Source organism: Anolis sagrei, chromosome 3 (assembly GCF_037176765.1).
Source record: "Anolis sagrei isolate rAnoSag1 chromosome 3, rAnoSag1.mat, whole genome shotgun sequence".
Lineage (NCBI taxonomy): Eukaryota > Metazoa > Chordata > Lepidosauria > Squamata > Dactyloidae > Anolis > Anolis sagrei.
The window spans coordinates 273,698,846-273,716,590 of record NC_090023.1 but is presented as its reverse complement, the minus strand read 5'-3'; the positions used below and the strand labels follow the sequence as shown (position 1 = coordinate 273,716,590).

The window sequence follows — 17,745 nt, the reverse complement described above, 5'->3', positions numbered from 1 at the left end:
GCAGTGGAACTCTCTGCCCCGGAGTGTGGTGGAGGCTCCTTCTTTGGAAGCTTTTAAGCAAAGGCTGGATGGCCATCTGTCAGGGGTGATTTGAATGCAATATTCCTGCTTCTTGGCAGAATGGGGTTGGACTGGATGGCCCAGGAGCTCTCTTCCAACTCTATGATTCTATGAACTCTAGGATTCTATGAAATGCTGCTGGAACATGGTCATGTTGTTGTTGTTTATTTGTTCAGTCACTTCTGCCTCTTGTTGCCCTCCTGGACCATCCCAGGAGAGAGCTCCCTGTCGGCCGTGGCCACCCCCAGGGGCTCCTTCCAGGTCAAGCCAGTCCCTTCAAGGACACCATCCACCCACCTTGCCCCTGGTTGGCCCCTCTTCCTTTTTCCTTCCCAGAATGGGGTTGGACTGGATGGCCCATGAGGTCTCTCCCAACTCTTTGATTCTATGATTCTATACCAGAGAAGTCCCACTGGATAAAAAAGAGAAACGAAATCAAGGACATGAATACACTAACATTTTTATTAAGAAAGAATACAGCCCAACCGGTTAAGCAAACCAACTGATCATTAATTGAGGATTATATAGAAAAGAAACATAAGATGATGTAGCTGGACTAACTCGTCAGCAGGAAAAATACAAAAAATAACAGGACACTTTTAGAGGGAAGTGCATATTGACAAAACAGACAATACGGGCAGAATTAGAAGGAAGCCCGTCCTTTTTTTTCTTTCTTAAACACTATATTGGACTTGGATTTTTCCCTTTTTATCCTTTATTTTTCCTGCGTGTGGTTTTTATTGTTACTCTTTCTATCTCATTTTCCAACTTTTCTGTCTCCTTTAATATATTCTCCCACTTTCCATGTAATTATATAAACTTTCAATAAAAATTGATTTCAAAATAAATAAATAAATAATAATAATAAATCAAAAAGTGCAAGGCCAAACCGGCCCAAACATCCCAGCCCCTCCCCTGAAAGGCACATGACTTGAGTAAACAGTAGAACATTCAAATTGGGAAAACGATCCCCTTCTCTCCCTCCTCCTTCCTCTTCCTCCTCCTCTTCCTCTTCCTCCTCCTCACAGGTAGTAGAGGTTCTCGGCCAGGGCCAGGTTGGGCTCCCGGTGGATGCTCTGCCCGACCAGGAAGGCCAGCTTGTGCGCGTACTGGCAGGGCGCCGGCACACGGATCACGCCCTGCATGCAAATATCGGGGGGGGGGGGGGGGTGTCGTTATCCACCTCTCCAGGCACTGCCCCCCCCTTTCTCACAAGGACACAGAGAACAAAGGCAGCTCTACTCGGAGTAGGACCACCCTGTTGTCGTGATGTTTGCATTCTGCTTAGACAACAAGACACAAAGCGATTCACACTTTCAAGAAAGGACAGAATGAAAAACACCCAAAACACAAGGATCGGCTTATATGAATTCCAATAGGAAAAAGCAGCTTAGCTCCTCTCTCTCTCTTTCAACCCATTAGACCCCTGCCATCCTCTGGGAAGGTCCTCCCCCTCCTCCGTGCCCCACTCTGCCCCTCCTCCCAGGCAGCTCTTTGGGGGAACAAGGGAGGTGTGACTTTCCTTCCTTTCTGAGCCCCCCCCCCCCAGAGAGGGCCCGACTGACCAGGGGCCCCAATCCCTGCTGGGCTCTGTTTGCAGGCAGAGAAGAGAGGCCTCTGCCACCTGGCCTTTGCGGAGGGAGGGGGAGAGGGAAAGGGGTGGGCTGCTGCTGATGATGGAGAGAATGTGTGTGTGGGGGGGGGGGGGGGATTTTGGGAGGATGCTTAACTGTTAAAGCTAATTTGAATGGGGTTCTCATACATGACACAGTATTGAATGGTTTTTTAACAGTTGTGTTTGCCTAGCTTTTAAATTCTCTTTGCATTGCACCATGTAATTATTGTCAGTTGCCTCGAGTCCCTGCCTTGAGGAGAAAGGAAGGCGGGAGAGAAATCAAGGACATGAGGAAATACAATAATTCAGCTGGGAATCAAACGACTCCGGTATTTTGGTGCCTGTCTCTAGGTGTATCTGACCTGCGGGTCCCAAAGACACGCCCCGTTCCCCACCAGCTCCAGATTTTGAGAAATGCTAGTCAAAGAGGAAGAAAAACAAGAGAAAGATTCCTAGCGGTTGCCAGAGCGGCGGATGAAAGGAACTGAAGCGGTAGCCCCTCCCACTGGCTATATACTCTATGGGGAGAGTGGGCGGGGCTACCTCCTGAAAGTGGAAGCCCCTCCGGAAATACCCTCATATGCATGATGACCACGAGGGAGAAACCAATTTCGAAAGAACTAGAGCGGATTCCTTCAAGCTGCTCAACAAGGATTTGCTGCAGTATTTACGTTTCCAAACAGACAAGCAGGACGCTCTGGCTCCTGGCCCACAGACCCATCAGGCCTATCTCCCCCCTCACCCCCAGGGAGGCATGTTTGTGTATGTTCTGCAGCCTGAGCCTGAGCCTGGTGGGAGGAGGACAAGCCCTGCCAAGGGCAGTATTAATTTCCAGTGAACAGCAAAGGCCCTGAGGGCCACCATACATACCGGCCAGTTGTAATACATATGGCACAGCTTGTAAGTCAGCCGCTGCATGTGGTCCGGCTTCAGGGCACTGCTGTCATAAATGACATTGTAGTGTGTTGGCGCAACGGTCCCACACCTCACCGACTGGCTTACGATGAAAAAATCATACCTGTTCGGAAGGAAGGATGGAAGGAGGTCCAGGAGTCGCAGACAGGCAACAGCCCCCTCCTCCTCTCTGGAAACAGGCCCCCTCCCCCTCTGTCTCGGGGGCCAAGGAGGGGCCAGCCACTTGCAAAGGCGGCAGGCGGCTCTCCTAAGGGACCGGGAGGGATTTTGAGCAGCCAGCCTCATATCCCACAGGCAGGGCCTCTGTTGGTGCAGATCGGTTCGCTGGAAAGAGGTGCTTGGCTGCAGCCCCCCCCTCCCTCCCGTGACTTTCCTCTTTCCCCTGAAGAGCAGAGAACAAGCCTCCTCTCCTTCCAGCTGCTCCTCCTCCATGGGACCTCCCTCCCTCCCAAGGCCTTAAACCCGGCTCCCCTTGGCTCAGCCTCTCCTCCTCCTCCTCCAAGCAAAGCTCCCCTTGCAACTCCCTCAGCCACTCCTCCTCCTCCTCCTGAGGGGTCCCTTGGTGGCCCCTGGCCCTTCTGTGAACCCTTTCCAAGCCCCCCTTCCCTCCCTCCCTCCTCACGGAGCCAGGAGATCAACCCCCACCACTCCACCACCCATTCCCCTTGTTTGCACAAGCGCTTGCTCTTTCCTCCCGACTCACCATTCTGGCCGGGTCACTTCCACATCGACCACGGTGCCGGGTGGCGGATTCTGGAGTCGCCCGTTGATGTGTGCAAAGAACCTGTTGTTCAGGCGCTTCTTCACCACGATCACCGTCAGTTTCGGGCTTTAGTAAAACCACACAAAAAATGTTTAGCATTACAGCGTTAAGACTGTATTTAAATAAAGGCATTTCTTGAGAGAACTCAATGAATGACCTTTATTTTCCCAGAAGAATCCAAATAGGTAAAGAACACACACATCTGCTGGCCAATCCAATGACTTGAAAGTACTGCTGTTACCCAAAGCGGAACCCAAGCCCACTGAAGCCAGGGGCCACTGCCAGTCAAGGAACCACGAGGGAACCCCATCATGCAATGCTCTGGGCTCCTGGGGGGAAGAGGGCCCCACATGCCAGCCCTTGCAAGGCAGGCCCACCCAATCCCAATCCCAATCCTTGGCTTTGGGGCCCAGCAGCCGCATGAGCCCCAGGCTGGGCCAGAGCCAGGGACCCTGCTTGGGGGGGGGGGGGGGGGGTTGACCCCTCCCTCCGTCCCTCCCTCCCTCCCTCCCAGTTGGCTTATTCACAGGGGAAAGAACTGCTGGCCAAGGAGAACTCCTTCCTGTGCCATGGGTTGGGAGCCCCTCCCCCCAGCACCACCTGCTGCTCTGGGACCAGAATGGAGAGAGAGCGAGCGGGGCCAGGAAGACAGAGCCACTTTGTCCCCTGTGCTAGGCTCAGAATAGAATATTTATAATATTATAATGTAATACAATATAATACTTTTTTTTTGTTGTGTCAGGAGCAACTTGAGAAACTGCAAGTCGCTTCTGGTGTGAGAGAATTGGCCGTCTGCAAGGACGTTGCCCAGGGGACATTGCTTGGATATTTTGATGTTTTCCCATCCATGTGGGAGGCTTCTCTCATGTCCCCTTTGCATGAGGAGCTGGAGCTGATAGAGGGAGCTCATCTGCCTCTCCCCGGATTAGAACCTGTGACCTGTCAGTCTTCAGTCCTGCCGGCACTGGGGTTGAACCCACTGTTCCCCCGGGGGCTCCAAAATAATACTAATAATGCTTATAATTATACGTGTTATGTTACAAATAATATTACTAACAACACTACAACATAGTGGTATAGTACAATATAGCAATAGATAACACTGACATTGTGTTATGATAATAATATGATTTCTTGTATGCATATATATATATATATGTTGTAAGCCGCTCTGAGTCCCCTTTGGGGTGAGAAGGGCGGCATATCAATCAGTCTATATAAATAAAAATGTCATGTTCGTTTGTGGGATTAACAGAACTCAAAATCCACTGGACGAATTGACACCAAATTTGGACACAAGACACCTAACAACCCAATGTATGTCCTTCACTCAAAAAAAGGATTTTGTCATTTGGGAGTTGTAGTTGCTGGGATTTATAGTTCACCTACAATCTAAGAGCATTTTGAACCCCACCAACGATGGAATTGAACCAAACTTGGCACACAGTTCTCTCATGATCAACAGAAAATACTGGAAGAGTTTGGTGGGCAGTGTCCTTTGGTTTTGGAGTTGTAGTTCACCTACATCCAAAGATCACTGTGGACTCAAACAAGGATGGATCTGGACCAAACTCTACACAAATACTCAATATGCCCAAATGTGAACACTGGTGGAGTTTGGGGAAAATAGAATCTTGACATTTGGGAATTTATAGTTCAACTACAATCACAGAGCATTCTGAACCCCACCAATGATACAATTGGGCCAAACTTCCCACACAGAACCCACATGTGGGCCACAGCAAAGCGTGGCAGGGGACAGCTAGTGTCATAAATAAATCAGGAATTGGATGGAGGAACGCAAGCACAGGCTTCCCCAGAAGAGGTGGACCAGGGGCCATTCCCTTCAGAGAACAAAGCCCTTCCTCCCTTCCTTCCGGGAGAGGCAAAGGCCAGCGCAAGACCCCAAGGCCCCCTCCTCCCTTTAGCCTCTCCCAAAAGGAAAGCACCCTGCGCAGTGCCCTCACTGCAGGAATTCAGCTCTGCTCTCCATAAGGAAGCAGCAAAACGATGGGAAATGGAGAGAGGGTTTGGAGGAGAGATGGAACTCTCTGCTGCGGAGGGAGTGTGGTCTAGGGAGGCTCCTTCTCTGGAGGCTTTGAAGCAGAGGCTGCATGGCCATCTGTCAGGGGGGCTTTGAAGGCAATTTTCCTGCTTCTTGGCAGAATGGGGTTGGACTGGATGATGGCCACGAGGGGGTCTCTTCCAATTCTAGGAATCCAGGATAGGGAAGCCCACCCCTGACTTGCCCCCTCCCTCCCTCCCTTCCCTGCCTGTCTCTCCTCCCTCCATATTTGATGTGCAGACAGATCTTCTCAGGGCAACTCCCCTGATGCAAGTGCCCACCCCCTTCTTTCCTGGGACTTCCCATCCCTTGGGTCTCAGAAGACTGGGGAGGAACTCCGCTCTCTTTTGCTGTCAGTCTCCCTTGCTCCTGGAGGAGGGTCTCTCGTGGTTGTCCCCCCCCCCCCCCCCCGACTGCACACACCCTGGGCTTACTTGTAGTCCTGGCCAATGGTCTTCAGGCACTCCAGGAACTGAGGCACTTCGTAGTTGACCAGGGTCTTGAGCTGGCCATCTCCCACTCCGTCCCGGTAGACGATGATCCTGGAGGGCAAGTGCTGGTTGTGGTTGTACCACGTCCTCAGGGCCGCTTCCAGGGAGAGCACCACATAAGCAAACGCAGCGTAAGTGGAAGAGGAGGATGCTCAGGTGCAGCCACCCTGGCAGACTTCCCACCCCCCAAGGACAGCCCAGCCCAGCCCTGTGCTACAACTTTCTCCCAGCAAAGGAAAGACCACTCAAATATCCAGTGGTTACAATGGCATTGTTGCTGTTGACGTTACTGCATGCTTTCCAGCCATTTCGGGCTGAGGGCAACCCTACTGCCGGGCTTCCTGAGGCTGAGAGAGTGTGACTCCCAGGGAGGGCCTCCCAGAGGGTTTTCAGGGCCCCGTGTTCCCCAAAGTCGGGTGCCATGCTGCTCCCTCAAAACAAGGAAGCCCCCCCCCCCCATTGATACTTCAGTGCCCCAAAGTCCACCATGGTCTCCCCAGCAACTAACTGCCCCTGTGAGAGGAGAAAGGCCGTGGCCCCAAACCCCACAGAGAAAATGCCCCAGGAGGGGGGGCACCTTACCCTGGAAGCACACTTTGAGCCCGTCCACCACTTCCTGCCCTCGGTCCTGGAGGACGCAGCGCGAATACCAGCTGTGGAGAGACAGGGAGGAAGGCCGGGCTTCAGAAGAGAGAAAGGACTCCTTCGCCCGCCAGGAAGCTCTCCCTCAGGTTGAGTTTAGGGCCCCTTTTCCCGCCACTTGCACCCAGCGTGCTGCCGTCTCCAGAGCAGCAGGAAGCAAGCACACCCTCCTCCTCTTCCTCTTCTCCTCCCTTCAGAGATCTCAACCTGGCTCTCCAGGCTGGACCCCCCCCCCCCCAAGCCCCTCCACAGGGATTCCTGCCTTTCAAAGCCCTGGTCACTCCACGGCTGGACTTCTGCCCTGCGCTTGACACTGGGGCCCCCTGGACCAAGTGTGGAAACCCCAACCAGTTCCAAATGCGGGAGCCAGACTGGTCCCAGGAACGCCCAGGAGGGAGCCCCTCACCCCTATCCTCATGTCACTCCAATGGCCGCCAATGAGTTTCCGGGCAAAGGACAAAGGGTTGCTTTTGACCTTCAAAGCCCTGCATGGCGTGGGTCCAGGTTCCCTACAGGACCACGATCCATGGACCCTCGGGGGGGGGGGGGGTGCTCCAGGCAGAAAGGACCGGCCTGGCGACTGCTACTGGCCCCAAAAGGCGGCCTTCCAAAGGAAGAGATGCCACAGCGAGATCAGCTGCTGGAATTTAAGGCACCCTTGATGGCCCATCTCTTCCGGCAGAGGCCGAGCCAGCCAGTTTTAGCTTGTGGATTGTCATCTGCCTTGTGTCTGAACTCTGTGTATCTCGTTCTCTGCCTTTTAATCATGTCTCATCTCTTGTTTTAACGATGTGTCCCACCTCACGCTGCAGGAAGAGGTGGACAATATAATCATTATTATTATCACTGCTCTCCTCCTCTTATGGATGGAGCCTAGAATGGGGTTTGCTTCTTCAGCTGCTGCATCACACTCTTGGCTCCTGTTCTGCTTCTGGTCCACGAGACTCTTGCGCCCCTTTCTCGGGGGCTCCTCTCAAGCCAGGTGTTGCGCTCTCCATGATAGTGTTTCTCTTTCATTATAAGCTTCAGAAGGAGCCTTCCCAGGCGCTTCCCCCCCCCTTCCCTCCCCCTCCATTACAGACTTGACCCAAAGCCCCCAAGAACGTCCCTCTACTTTGTATCTCCAAGCCAAGGGAGTGTTCCACCAACCCATCTGTTGTGGACCCTGGAATGACCCGTGACTTCCCTCCCCAGAGAGGCCTGTGCTCATCACCACCCACAAAGGTCCAGGTGGGGGAAATGCCCCATGGGCTCCTCACATCACTGGCCTATTCCTTTTGAAGAGAACATCTCCGTACCGCGTCATGCCCTGGTTCAGGCTGGCCACAAATGCTGCAATGGACCGGCGGCCGGCCAGGGTGTCGTGGTAGCAGTCGATGCCCACCACCATGAGCTGCTTCAGCTGGAAGGCAGCAGAGAAACACAGAGCGGGTGAGGGGGGGGGGAAGGCTACCGGGCAGCAATGGGATTATGGCTCCTGCTTCCCCCTCCCCCCCAACCTCTCTTTGGGCAGCAAAGGGAGAAAGCCTACTTTCAGTGGCTCCAGCCTTCGCTCAGCGCAGTGTTGAGTATCCTGTGTGCACCACAGGTTTACAGTGCCAATGAAGCCCTGCAACTTTCCATAGAATCATAGGGTTGGCAGAGACCACCCTCATGGGCCACCAAGTCCAGGCTCCAAAAATGCAAGGCTTCCTCCTGAGACTGAGCCTGGTGCCCAAAGGAAACTACTCAGGAGGGGCCCCAAGCCCAGCCCAGCCCAGCCCAGCCCAGCCCAGAAGGGGGTCCCTGGGGAAAGAGGGCCTGCTTCCTTCCTTCCTTACGGGGACCTCGACGCTCCAGAGCTCTCCTCCCATCTTGCAGTTCATCTGCAGCGCGATCTTGGTGGCGACGGCCATCACCATCTGGGGTTTGCTCAGAGTGCGGGCCAGGACGCACTGGCTGGGGGTGGGGCAGTCGCTGCACAGGAACTTCTTGATGGTGTCGTACTTGTCCTTGCGGCTGCTGGACAGGAGGCACACCACCTGCGGGCAGGAGAGCGCCCACCCCCTGCGTCACAAGGGGGGTGAGGAGGTGCCCCAAAGCCCACCTGGCCTTATTTATTTATTTATTTGCTATACTTGTATACCGCTGTTTCTCAGCCTAGCCGGCGACTCAACGCGGTTTACAACAAAATACAACACTCAACAGTATACAATTTAAAACCATAAAAGCATAATACACAATATTCGCACATCAATAACAATCCAATGCATCTCCTTCTAGGCTCTTCTGCAGGAGAGGAGCTGGCACAAGGCCCCAGGGCCCCACCACCACAAAGGATCGAGATCTGGCACACTCTGCCCTGCAACAACCACGGACCCAACTCAACCCAGTACACGGGAACCAGGAATGCCAGCAGCTAGGCTTTCAGAGCTCCTTTTTCTCCCAGTGTCTCTCTCTCACAAAAGAACAAGCATGGCCAGGACCCTGAGATCAACCTCTTGCTGTGCGCCTTGTGGGTCCCACTCAAAAGTTGTCACAAGAAATTCAATGTGCAGATTTGACAAATAAGAATTTAATATGATGTGTGGGAATGAATGGAAGGATGGGTGGTTGGAGTTAATAATTTCGGAAACACCAGTATAATATTAAGGCCTGCAATGACTAACTCCCTGCTTGCTGCTTTGTGATTAAAACCTGTTAATGAGATCTGAAGAGTAAACTCTGATAAGAATTGGGACAGTGATAAGAGAAATGTTTGCAACATTCCTTATGTTAAGAAGGAAGTCAACATAAGCCCTGTGTTTGTCAACAACAATCAAGATCAACATCTGGCCAGTAAATTGGGATGGAGCCAGGATGGAAGGCCTCTATTGTTCATTTACAACTTTGGGGCTACGTCAGCAGAATATTCCTATAAAAGACTCAGTCTAACAATCCTCAAAGTGTGGCAGACCTGAGGAGTCTGTTCCAACCGCTATGCTCTGAGCCATGGAAGGAGAGAGATGGTGTCAGATATGCTATGGGAAAGCATGATTCTGGATACTTTGGGGGTTCTTTCTCAAGGGAAGAGGAAGAAGTGTGAGTTTTGGAGTCTTGGATTTTGTGCAGGGAGTCAGGTTCTGCTGTAGGAAAACAGAAATCTGGTCCTTGGCATTGTTCTTAGGGAAAGAAGTTTTGAAGTTTTGGCATTATGGAAGTTTTGGGACTATGCGTTGGCAGGCTGCAGGAAATCAGGGTCTGGCCTAAGAGGTGTTTCTCCAAGGAGGGAGAAAAGGTTCCCCTTCATTCGTTTGTTAGCCAATGTAACTGTAAATCCAATGTAGTTGCAGAGAATCTGTATGTGTAAATGTTTTTCTGTAATCTTATGTCCCCTCTCACACTGGAAATTGCAATAAAAAGAACCTATGCTTCATAAAGTTATTGAAAAGTCATTCACGACAACGTGGGCATCACAAGGCAGAAGAACGGAAAGAGCGGGACCCGGAAGGCGGCTCTTCAGCCCAGAGAACAATCCCAGGGTGCTCCCAACCCTCGCAGTGTGGCATTGCCTGTTGTACACAATGACTTCAGGCTCCCTCTGCCTTCCAGTCCAACCCATTAAGCATGAGGATTCTTCCCAGGATAGTTCAGAGAGGCCATGAATGTCCAAGGCGTGGCTCAATACGCACCATTTGGGTGTCGGAGGTGACGGTCTGCTTCAAGGCTCTCAGGTAGGCCTCCGTCCTGTCTTCCACTTCCACCCTATGAAGGGAGAGCATAAGACCTTCAAGGATAGCATTTACAGGAAACCAAGTGTGGAAAGAAGCCCCTCACCCACCCAATCAATGCTGTGAGACTGCGACCCCCACTGCCCTTGGCGACACTGACAAGACAGAGACAGAAGGCCTTGCAAGCCAGGTCTGCAGCACTGGGAAGAGAGCTAGGCACCCCTCCTCCTGGCCATGCACATCCTTGGGCATTCTTCCACCCCCTGCCTTCCATTCCTTCATAGACTAGCAGTTCAGGGGTTACTCCTCTGAAATTGGCAGGCTGCCCCCCCCCCCCACTGCATTCTGGAAAACCCCCTCTATCAGGTCCCTGGTCCCACAAAACAGGTGGTGGAGCAAAACCACCCCTGCCTCAAGGCTGAAGGACGCCTCCGGACTGGGCCCCCCTTTGCCACCCCCGAGGTGCCCGTCCTGAGGGAATCCACTCATGCCCAGCCAGACACACGCCCTCTGGCCTCCGGGCGCCACTTACATGGTGGCTTTCTTCATCTGGACGCCCATGGCGGGGGTGACCTTGAACAGGTTCTGCACCAGCGTGTTGGCGGCGTCGTAGTTCTGGCGGGGGAAAAGCAGGAGCCAGTTGTCCAGGGGCTTCGCGCTCAGCAGGGGGGCACCCCTCGTCTCCCGGGACCAGTCGGCCGCCTGCGGGTTGTAGTCAAACTGGAAGGAGAGAGAAGGAGAGAGAGAGGAGGCCCTGGAGGTGAGCGAGGCCACTGTGGCCCCTCATAGGGAGAACAAGCCCTATGAGGAGCGGCTTAAGGAGCTGGGCATGTTTAGCCTGAAGAGAAGGCTGATCTTGGCAGAATGGGGTTGGACTGGATGGCCCACAAGGTCTCTTCCAACTCTTTGATTCTATGATTCTGCCCAAGACCCCAAAGACCCTCGGCCTAGAAGCCCCCAACTCACCACTTTCCCCCCTTGGTGGATCCTCTCGGACTGAACGACCCTCCCCGAGAAGGAGAGCAAGTTGGAGTCGAAGCTCAAGCCCCAGTCGCGCAACTCTTGCTGAACGTTCTTGTCCCTGGAACGAAAATCACGGGCCGCTCAGCAAAAGCGCTTTTGCGCCTTACGACTCTCACAACGCTGGGAGTGGAAAGCGAACCGGAGGGAGCTGAAGGAGCGTACTTGTTGATGTAATCCACCAGCTTCCCGATTTCGCGCATCCTTTGTTCCGGCGCAAGCCTGGTGTGGACAGCCAGGTCCTTCATGACGGTGAAGTCGCTCCGCATTTTATCCGTCAGCCCTACGAGAGAGCGTCCTTAGTCCCAAGGAACACCAAAGGGGGGGGGGAGGCCGCAGGAGGGAGCGCACAGTCCCTTCCCAAGAGGACCTCCCTCCCTCCTCAGGGAACACACAGAGCGGTGGGCTCCCCTCAGCGCTCAGGCCTGCTCTTCAGGGGCTGCCCAAGCTCCCCCTGCCTTGGCCAAAACAGGAACAGGAACGCTCCCTCGAAGGCACACCTCGGTCTCCTCGTCTCCCCGCTGGGCTGCCCCTCTTTCTCCAAAGGAGCCAGCCCTTGGTTCCCAGCCTCCTGCTGAGCTCTGCTGGAGGGAAACCCCCACCAAAGCCCCTCCCTTCCTCCCTTCCTTCTCACCAGTCAGGAAGCAGAGTTCTGGGACGAGGGCGGCTGGGCCTGGCACCTCGGTGGCGCCTCCGGGGCCCCTCTTCCTCTTGGGCTGGCTCAGGAGCAGCGGCTGGCTCAGGTCCTTGACCTCCTGGTTGTATTGCTGCAGGGAAAGGGCACCCCAGGCAGGCTCAGGGACCTCATTTGCAACACACTGCGCTGGAGCTTCAGGGGTTTCGGGGTGGGGTGGGGGGAACGGGACTCTTGGATATCCACATTTGCATATAAACACATTATACATAGACCCAAGCCTAAAAACAAACTATTTCTGCTTCACCTGCACCTTAAACACATCTCCCTGATTGGTTTCTAATTACTCTGAACCACAAAGAACACCAAGGACTCTCTTTCTCAGCCACCAGTTCTGTGGGCAGTTTTGGCTTCTGAATGGCTTCCCAGTTCTGGGCTCAGAGGGGAAGTGAGGGTTGTCCAGCCTCAGGAGCGGCCTGGGTCCCTGGCAGAGCGGCCCGTCCCTCCCCCGCACAGGCCCAAAGGGAGCTCCAGGCCAGTCCCGAGAGAGAGCCCTGCAGAGGAGGGGCCTGGGGGGCAGACTGAGCTTGTGCCCCAAATCTGAGCAAGGAAGGCTCCCTATATACCCATGGAACGTGGTGGGAGTAGCGAGGCCTCTGGCTCTTCAGGAAGGCCGATGGGTCTAGAGAGGGGTCACCTCGAGTCAGGGGCAAGAGGCCCCTCCCCCCCATGCCTTGCTCCAGATATTATGCCATGAACCTCGAGGGTGGGAATTCTCTTGAGCGCAAAGGCAACTGGGGTCCTCATTCTTAGAGCAAACTGAACCTCTTTCAGGGCCCCTTTCCCTACTTTTGGGTCACAAGTGTTTACCGACAGGTGAAAAGGTATTGTGCAAACAAGCATTCCTGAACTGGGGGAAATCAAGAGTTTTGTTAACTCTACCCCTGGCTTGGTTTACAAGACCTCAATCTCGGAAGGAAACCTTTCTTACCATTTGATAATACTCTATAAAGCTGATTTCTGACCCATCAGCCTTCCTGAATCGATCCTTCGGGCTGGCATCCCAGGAAATGTCATCCACGCGATAGGTCTTGTTGTTATACCTGCAAAAAAAAAAAGTGTTTGAGCATTTCTTCCCCAAGAAAAACCCTTGAAGCACCGCGAATCAAGGACGACGCAGGCAAAGAGGCCCCAACGTGCGGCAACTGCGCCCGCCTGACTCTCCTCCTCACGGGCACTGCCACACAGCCAGCCTGCCTTAATCAATGCTGGCGTGACTGGAGAACCCACCCGGAAGGTTTTACCTGGTGAGGACGATGAGGCCGACCAGCTCTTTGGCACAGACCTCCCTGAACCTCTGCTCGCCCACTTGATCGTACAGGGAATACATGAAGTCCAGGACAGTCTCGCTCCGGAGGACCTTGTGGCTGACGTCCGAGCACAGCATGACGCTGGTCTCGTACTGCAAGATGGAGGTGGTGAAGCCCGGCCACACCATCAGCCTGTGGTCGCAAGCAGAAGGCACGGCCCTTTCACCCACGGCTCTAAGAGAGCGCTCACGGCACGTGCACCCTGAGAGGGGCCGCTCTGCCCTTCAAGCGCATGAGAACCATACAACGGAAGACTGTAAACCCAAGGATGCTGTGCTGCCTTCCGGCTTTCTCTACAAGGCATGGGTGTCCGTCCCCGTCCCCCCCCCCCCCCGTTCTCAAAGAAAGGCCCGGGAATGTCCTCCAAGAATGCCCCCTCCCCCTACACACATCCCAATCACGACATAGATCACTTTCCATTACGGTCTGCTTATGCCTTAATTGACAGCAGAGAATATTTTTTGGTATGCTGTTATTGTTCCCAGGCACAATCCACGGCAAGAGCCAGGTAAGTCATGGCAATACCACTTTCTAGTGAAGGCACGCCGACTCCGACCTGTGTGGCCCACAGAGGCAACGGAGCCAGAGCCCATTCCCTTCTGCTCCACATCTGGGTCTATCCTGAGGGCCCCATCATCTTCTCTTCCCGACTGAGCTTTCCCCCTTGAATCTGACGGGAGGAAGACCTCCCTCGGGAGCCATTCGGAACTCCAAAGACGCAAAGCCCCTTCAGACACAATGAAGGTGTTGTAGGAACATGGTTCACTAAAACTCAAGCATGCCTCCAGTACAAATGAGATGGAAGCTTGGGTCCTGGGAGACTCCGTTGACTTCAAGCAAGACCCTTCAAATACTAAAGTGTTTAAACCCCGATGAGTGCGCCCCATTCATTACCGGTGTTTGGGAACACTGATGGGATCACTGGGATTGTAGTAATTCCGTCCAATTTGTTGCAGATTCATTATTTTCAGAACTCTGAAAAAGAAAACCCCCAAAAAGACGGGTTACGTAGATGTATATCATGTATCAGAACATACTATCACATCCAGGGTAACAGGCATGGAAAAGGCTCGTTTGGGGAAGGCTTGGCTGTAAGTGTCTGCCTGTCCCTCTAAGGTAGGGAAGGCAGGAGGGCCCTTGGAAGGTCCAGAGGACTCATGGGAGGGGAAAAGGAGGCGGAGAAGGGATGGAGAAGTCCTTCCTCTGGAAGAAAGCGCATCCGTGTGCATTGCAGGCTGCAAAGCAGAGGAGCCTGGCTCCAGGGCAATTGCTTCCTCCCCCTGCGAGGCACCTGACAGGGATCACTCAACGTGGCTGCACCTTGGGAGACATGAGGTTGGAAGAGGGGCAAGAAGAGCCGTTGACTCATTATGGGATACTCCTGACACAGCTTTTGAAAAGGAGAAAGCAGGCCAGCTTCCTGCCCTGAAGCAGCAGAGAATCTAGGAAGACGGGCCTCCAAAACAGAGAAGGAACATTCACTGCAAAGCACGCTTGCAGGCCTATGCCTGAGAGAGCTTTTCCTAAGGGAAATTCTAGGCATCCGAGCCAACCTTCTGAAAATAATGTTGTAGAACTGCAGGCACGTTGGCGAGGTCGATGGCAACTCATTGGTTAAGGTGATGATAATCTTCACCGTCTCTCCCTGACGGGTCTGGCTGTATACTTCAGTCACCTAAAGAGCATCAACAGAAGCCGCGCTGACACCTTGACTAAGATGCAAAAGGACACAAACACAGACCCAGGAGTGCCAGGCTCAGTTCGGTCCTTTGTGCTTGTCGCCCTTCCCAGCTGAAACACAAAAGCCAGGGGCACACACAGGCCTTCCTTCTGGGAACACTATGCTCTGGAAATACAGACATCAGGATTCCTGACCCTCCAGGTTTTGGGGCGCAATGCGTGCAAATGCTGGCCTGCCTGGGCACAAAGCCAGGGGTCCCCAGGGCCCTCAGGAAGAGATGTGCTTGCCCTGCTGGTCTGCTCTTTGAGAGCCTGTTCCCATGCCCTGAGGGCAGGGAGTGTGTGCTCCTGGAGCAGAGGGGCCAAAGAAGAGGGTCTTCTCTTTCCCAGGAGTCAGGAGCCCCTGCTCCAGGTGGAGGCTGAGCCCTTGGCTGCACCTCAGTCTCTGGAGCTCCCTGAAGAGGAACAAGGCATTTTGAGGAGGACACTGCACGGAGGAGGAGGCCTGGGATGCTGCCTGTGTGGAATGGCCAATACGGATGCAGAGGGAGCAGCTGCAGTGAAGCGCACACTCTCTGCCGTGCCTTAGCTGCCTGGCAGAATGGGGGACGGTGGGGCCCTGCCATTTCCTCCCACCTCTCTCACATTCTTGTTCTACACCACTGATGAATCAAATGCAGACCAAAGGAGCTCTCTGCATTGGCCAGAGGCATCCCCACAGAGGTGCCAGGCCGTCCCGCCCACTGAGACCCCAAACGGCTGGGTGGGCCCCCCACCTTGTTCCCCACTTTCTTTGGCAGGAACAGGATGGTCCCGTCAAAGGCGTGCGTCCTGCCAAGGAGGTCCTCGTGCTGGAACAGGAGGGCGCAGCGCAGGCGCCGAGACTCCATGGGTGGGCTGAAGTCAATGTGGTACTGGTACAAGGTCCACTGGGGGCGCGAAGTCAGGCGGAAGTGGTTGGTGCTCAAGGCGATGGCAGTCCCCGAAACTCCTGCAGAGACACGTCCGCCCCTATTAGCCACCTATGGCCGGGCAGCAGCCTTTCAACCGCTTTGTCACCAGCTCTCTCGGCATCCAGGGAAGAGGAAGGAGGGGGCAGGAAATACCTCCACTTCCACTATTCCTTGGGAAGGAGGACACCAACAGGGCCACCTGGGAGCCAAACTGGGAGCAGCTTTGCCCTTGCCAGTCGGAGGGAAGGAGGGAGGAAGGAAGGAAGGAGCAGACAGAAGGACCCCACCTCCCACTTTCTCTGACCTCCCTCTCTATGAGCAGAGTAGGGGGGATGGGGGAGGCCCCCTCCCTGCCAACCCAGAATGTAATTCCACCTAAGAGACTCCCGTGGGGCATTCTCTACTTTAGTCAGAGGAATCAGCACAAGGTGGGAGTGCCCAGTTCTCTTAATAATGACGCGCCAAAGGGCTGCCATTCAAAGCAACCTCCTGCCAAGCGTCACCCAGAAGAGGGGCTTCTCTCTCTCTCCAGGCACTGCAGAGGGCAATGGGCAGCTTGAATCGGAATCTGCTGCTTGAATCTACAACAGCCATCCAGACTTGCCTCTGCTGCTGGAATGCCCATCCACAGGACGTTGAAAGCATGAATTCTAAGCAGTGGCCCTCATGGCCAACCTTACAGCCCTAGGATTTCACCAAAAAGAAAAACCATGGCCTTCCCCGCTACTGCAACAGTCTGTATACATTTGAAATCTTATAGATATATAGAGTGTTAACTGTAAGGTTTTAAATGTATACAAACAGTTGCAGCAAAAAGCAAGGCCACTGCATTTCTTTTTGGTGGAATCTTGTGGGATTGCTATTGAGATTTGTATCATTCTACTTGTGTTTACAATACTAATAGCATCACCACTCCCCCCCCCCCCACCCCCATTTAAAATCTGGTGACAGAACCATCACGTACCTGTCTTAGCCTCCTTGACATGCTCAATGGACTGGCGGGTGTAGACACCGATGTCATTATAGTTCCTTCTATACCCGCCTCTCTCGCCCAACTTCATCTCTTGAAACCCGGCTGAGATTTCCAGCTCTGGAATGGGAAAGGAAGGCAGCTGTCCCTTGCGTTCCCAATACCTTGCCCATTGCCACCCTACCCAAGCGGGAAAGCACATATCAGCCCCCGCCTCTTGGCAGCCCAGAGCTGAACCAACCCCAAAGGTCGCTGTTTTAGCACGACAACACATCATCACCACCTCTAAACTGAGTCCCAGAGAAGGTCAGAGCTGAGAGTTCTGAAGGACTTGGCCATGAAGTATAGCCTAGGGTGATGAAGGACGTGGAGGAGGTCCAGTCGGAAAGCCCTTGCTCCATGCAGTCTGTGCAGCAGAGGCACTGTACAAACACCACAATGACAGCCTGCCTTTCATTTTAACGCTTCGAGAGTTATTTAAGGGTATAAAAAAATAATCACAGACTTTTTAAAAATCCACCTGAATTTCACAGAAACTGGGAAAGTGTGTTCCCTGATGGGGACAGGAACACATTGTGTAATATAAGCAGCACTCTTCCTTTGGAAATTAAATTAGCTGAAGTCCCTGAAGATGAGGGGCAAAACCCTGTGATGGGTATTTAGGAAGATCCCCACGGGACGTGAGCCTCTCCTTACCCTTGGCCGCATCCTGTGCAGGCAGCCCTTCTCCTCCTCCTCCTCTCTGGCGCCCGCGACCAATGAGCGGTCCTTCTGCCGGTGGCTCCGGCTGAGGCTGCTGCCCAGGCCGAGGGGTTCCATAACCCAAGAGAGGCCTAAGCTGTATCCGGGGTGACAAGAAAACAATGGCAGGCGCATTA

The 17,745-nt window shown here is 53.7% G+C and overlaps 1 protein-coding gene across 2 annotated transcripts; it reads right to left on the bottom strand.

The window, feature by feature from the left end:
- Positions 1 to 516: 516 nt before the first annotated feature.
- On the bottom strand, positions 517 to 17,639 carry PIWIL1 (piwi like RNA-mediated gene silencing 1). 2 transcript variants are annotated; one of them, XM_067466184.1, is made up of 19 exons: positions 17,564 to 17,639; positions 16,862 to 16,987; positions 15,721 to 15,935; positions 14,818 to 14,939; positions 14,159 to 14,239; positions 13,199 to 13,396; positions 12,886 to 12,997; positions 11,895 to 12,027; positions 11,426 to 11,543; positions 11,207 to 11,321; positions 10,773 to 10,960; positions 10,202 to 10,274; positions 8,372 to 8,572; positions 7,850 to 7,953; positions 6,492 to 6,562; positions 5,853 to 6,006; positions 3,294 to 3,419; positions 2,546 to 2,693; positions 517 to 1,199 (listed from the first exon to the last, which is right to left on the bottom strand). In XM_067466184.1, the coding sequence occupies exons 2-19, from the start codon at positions 16,956 to 16,958 to the stop codon at positions 1,083 to 1,085; spliced, it is 2,373 nt and encodes a 790-aa protein (XP_067322285.1). In that variant the 5' UTR covers positions 16,959 to 16,987; positions 17,564 to 17,639; the 3' UTR covers positions 517 to 1,082. The 2 variants fall into 2 exon arrangements, with proteins under 2 accessions (XP_067322285.1, XP_067322286.1); XM_067466185.1 differs by lacking the exons at positions 14,818 to 14,939; positions 15,721 to 15,935; positions 17,564 to 17,639 and having other exon boundaries at positions 16,862 to 16,907.
- Between the last annotated feature and the right edge of the window lie 106 nt (positions 17,640 to 17,745).

Coding starts and splice junctions, on each gene's coding strand:
- PIWIL1 (XM_067466184.1), bottom strand. CDS start 16,958: ATGAAGTTGGGCGAGAGAGGCGGGTATAGAAGGAACTATAATGACATC. Junction 12,998..13,198: donor GGCCTCATCGTCCTCACCAG/GTAAAACCTTCC, acceptor TTTTTTTTGCAG/GTATAACAACAAGACCTATC. Junction 10,275..10,772: donor CAGATGAAGAAAGCCACCAT/GTAAGTGGCGCC, acceptor CTCCCTTCATAG/GGTGGAAGTGGAAGACAGGA.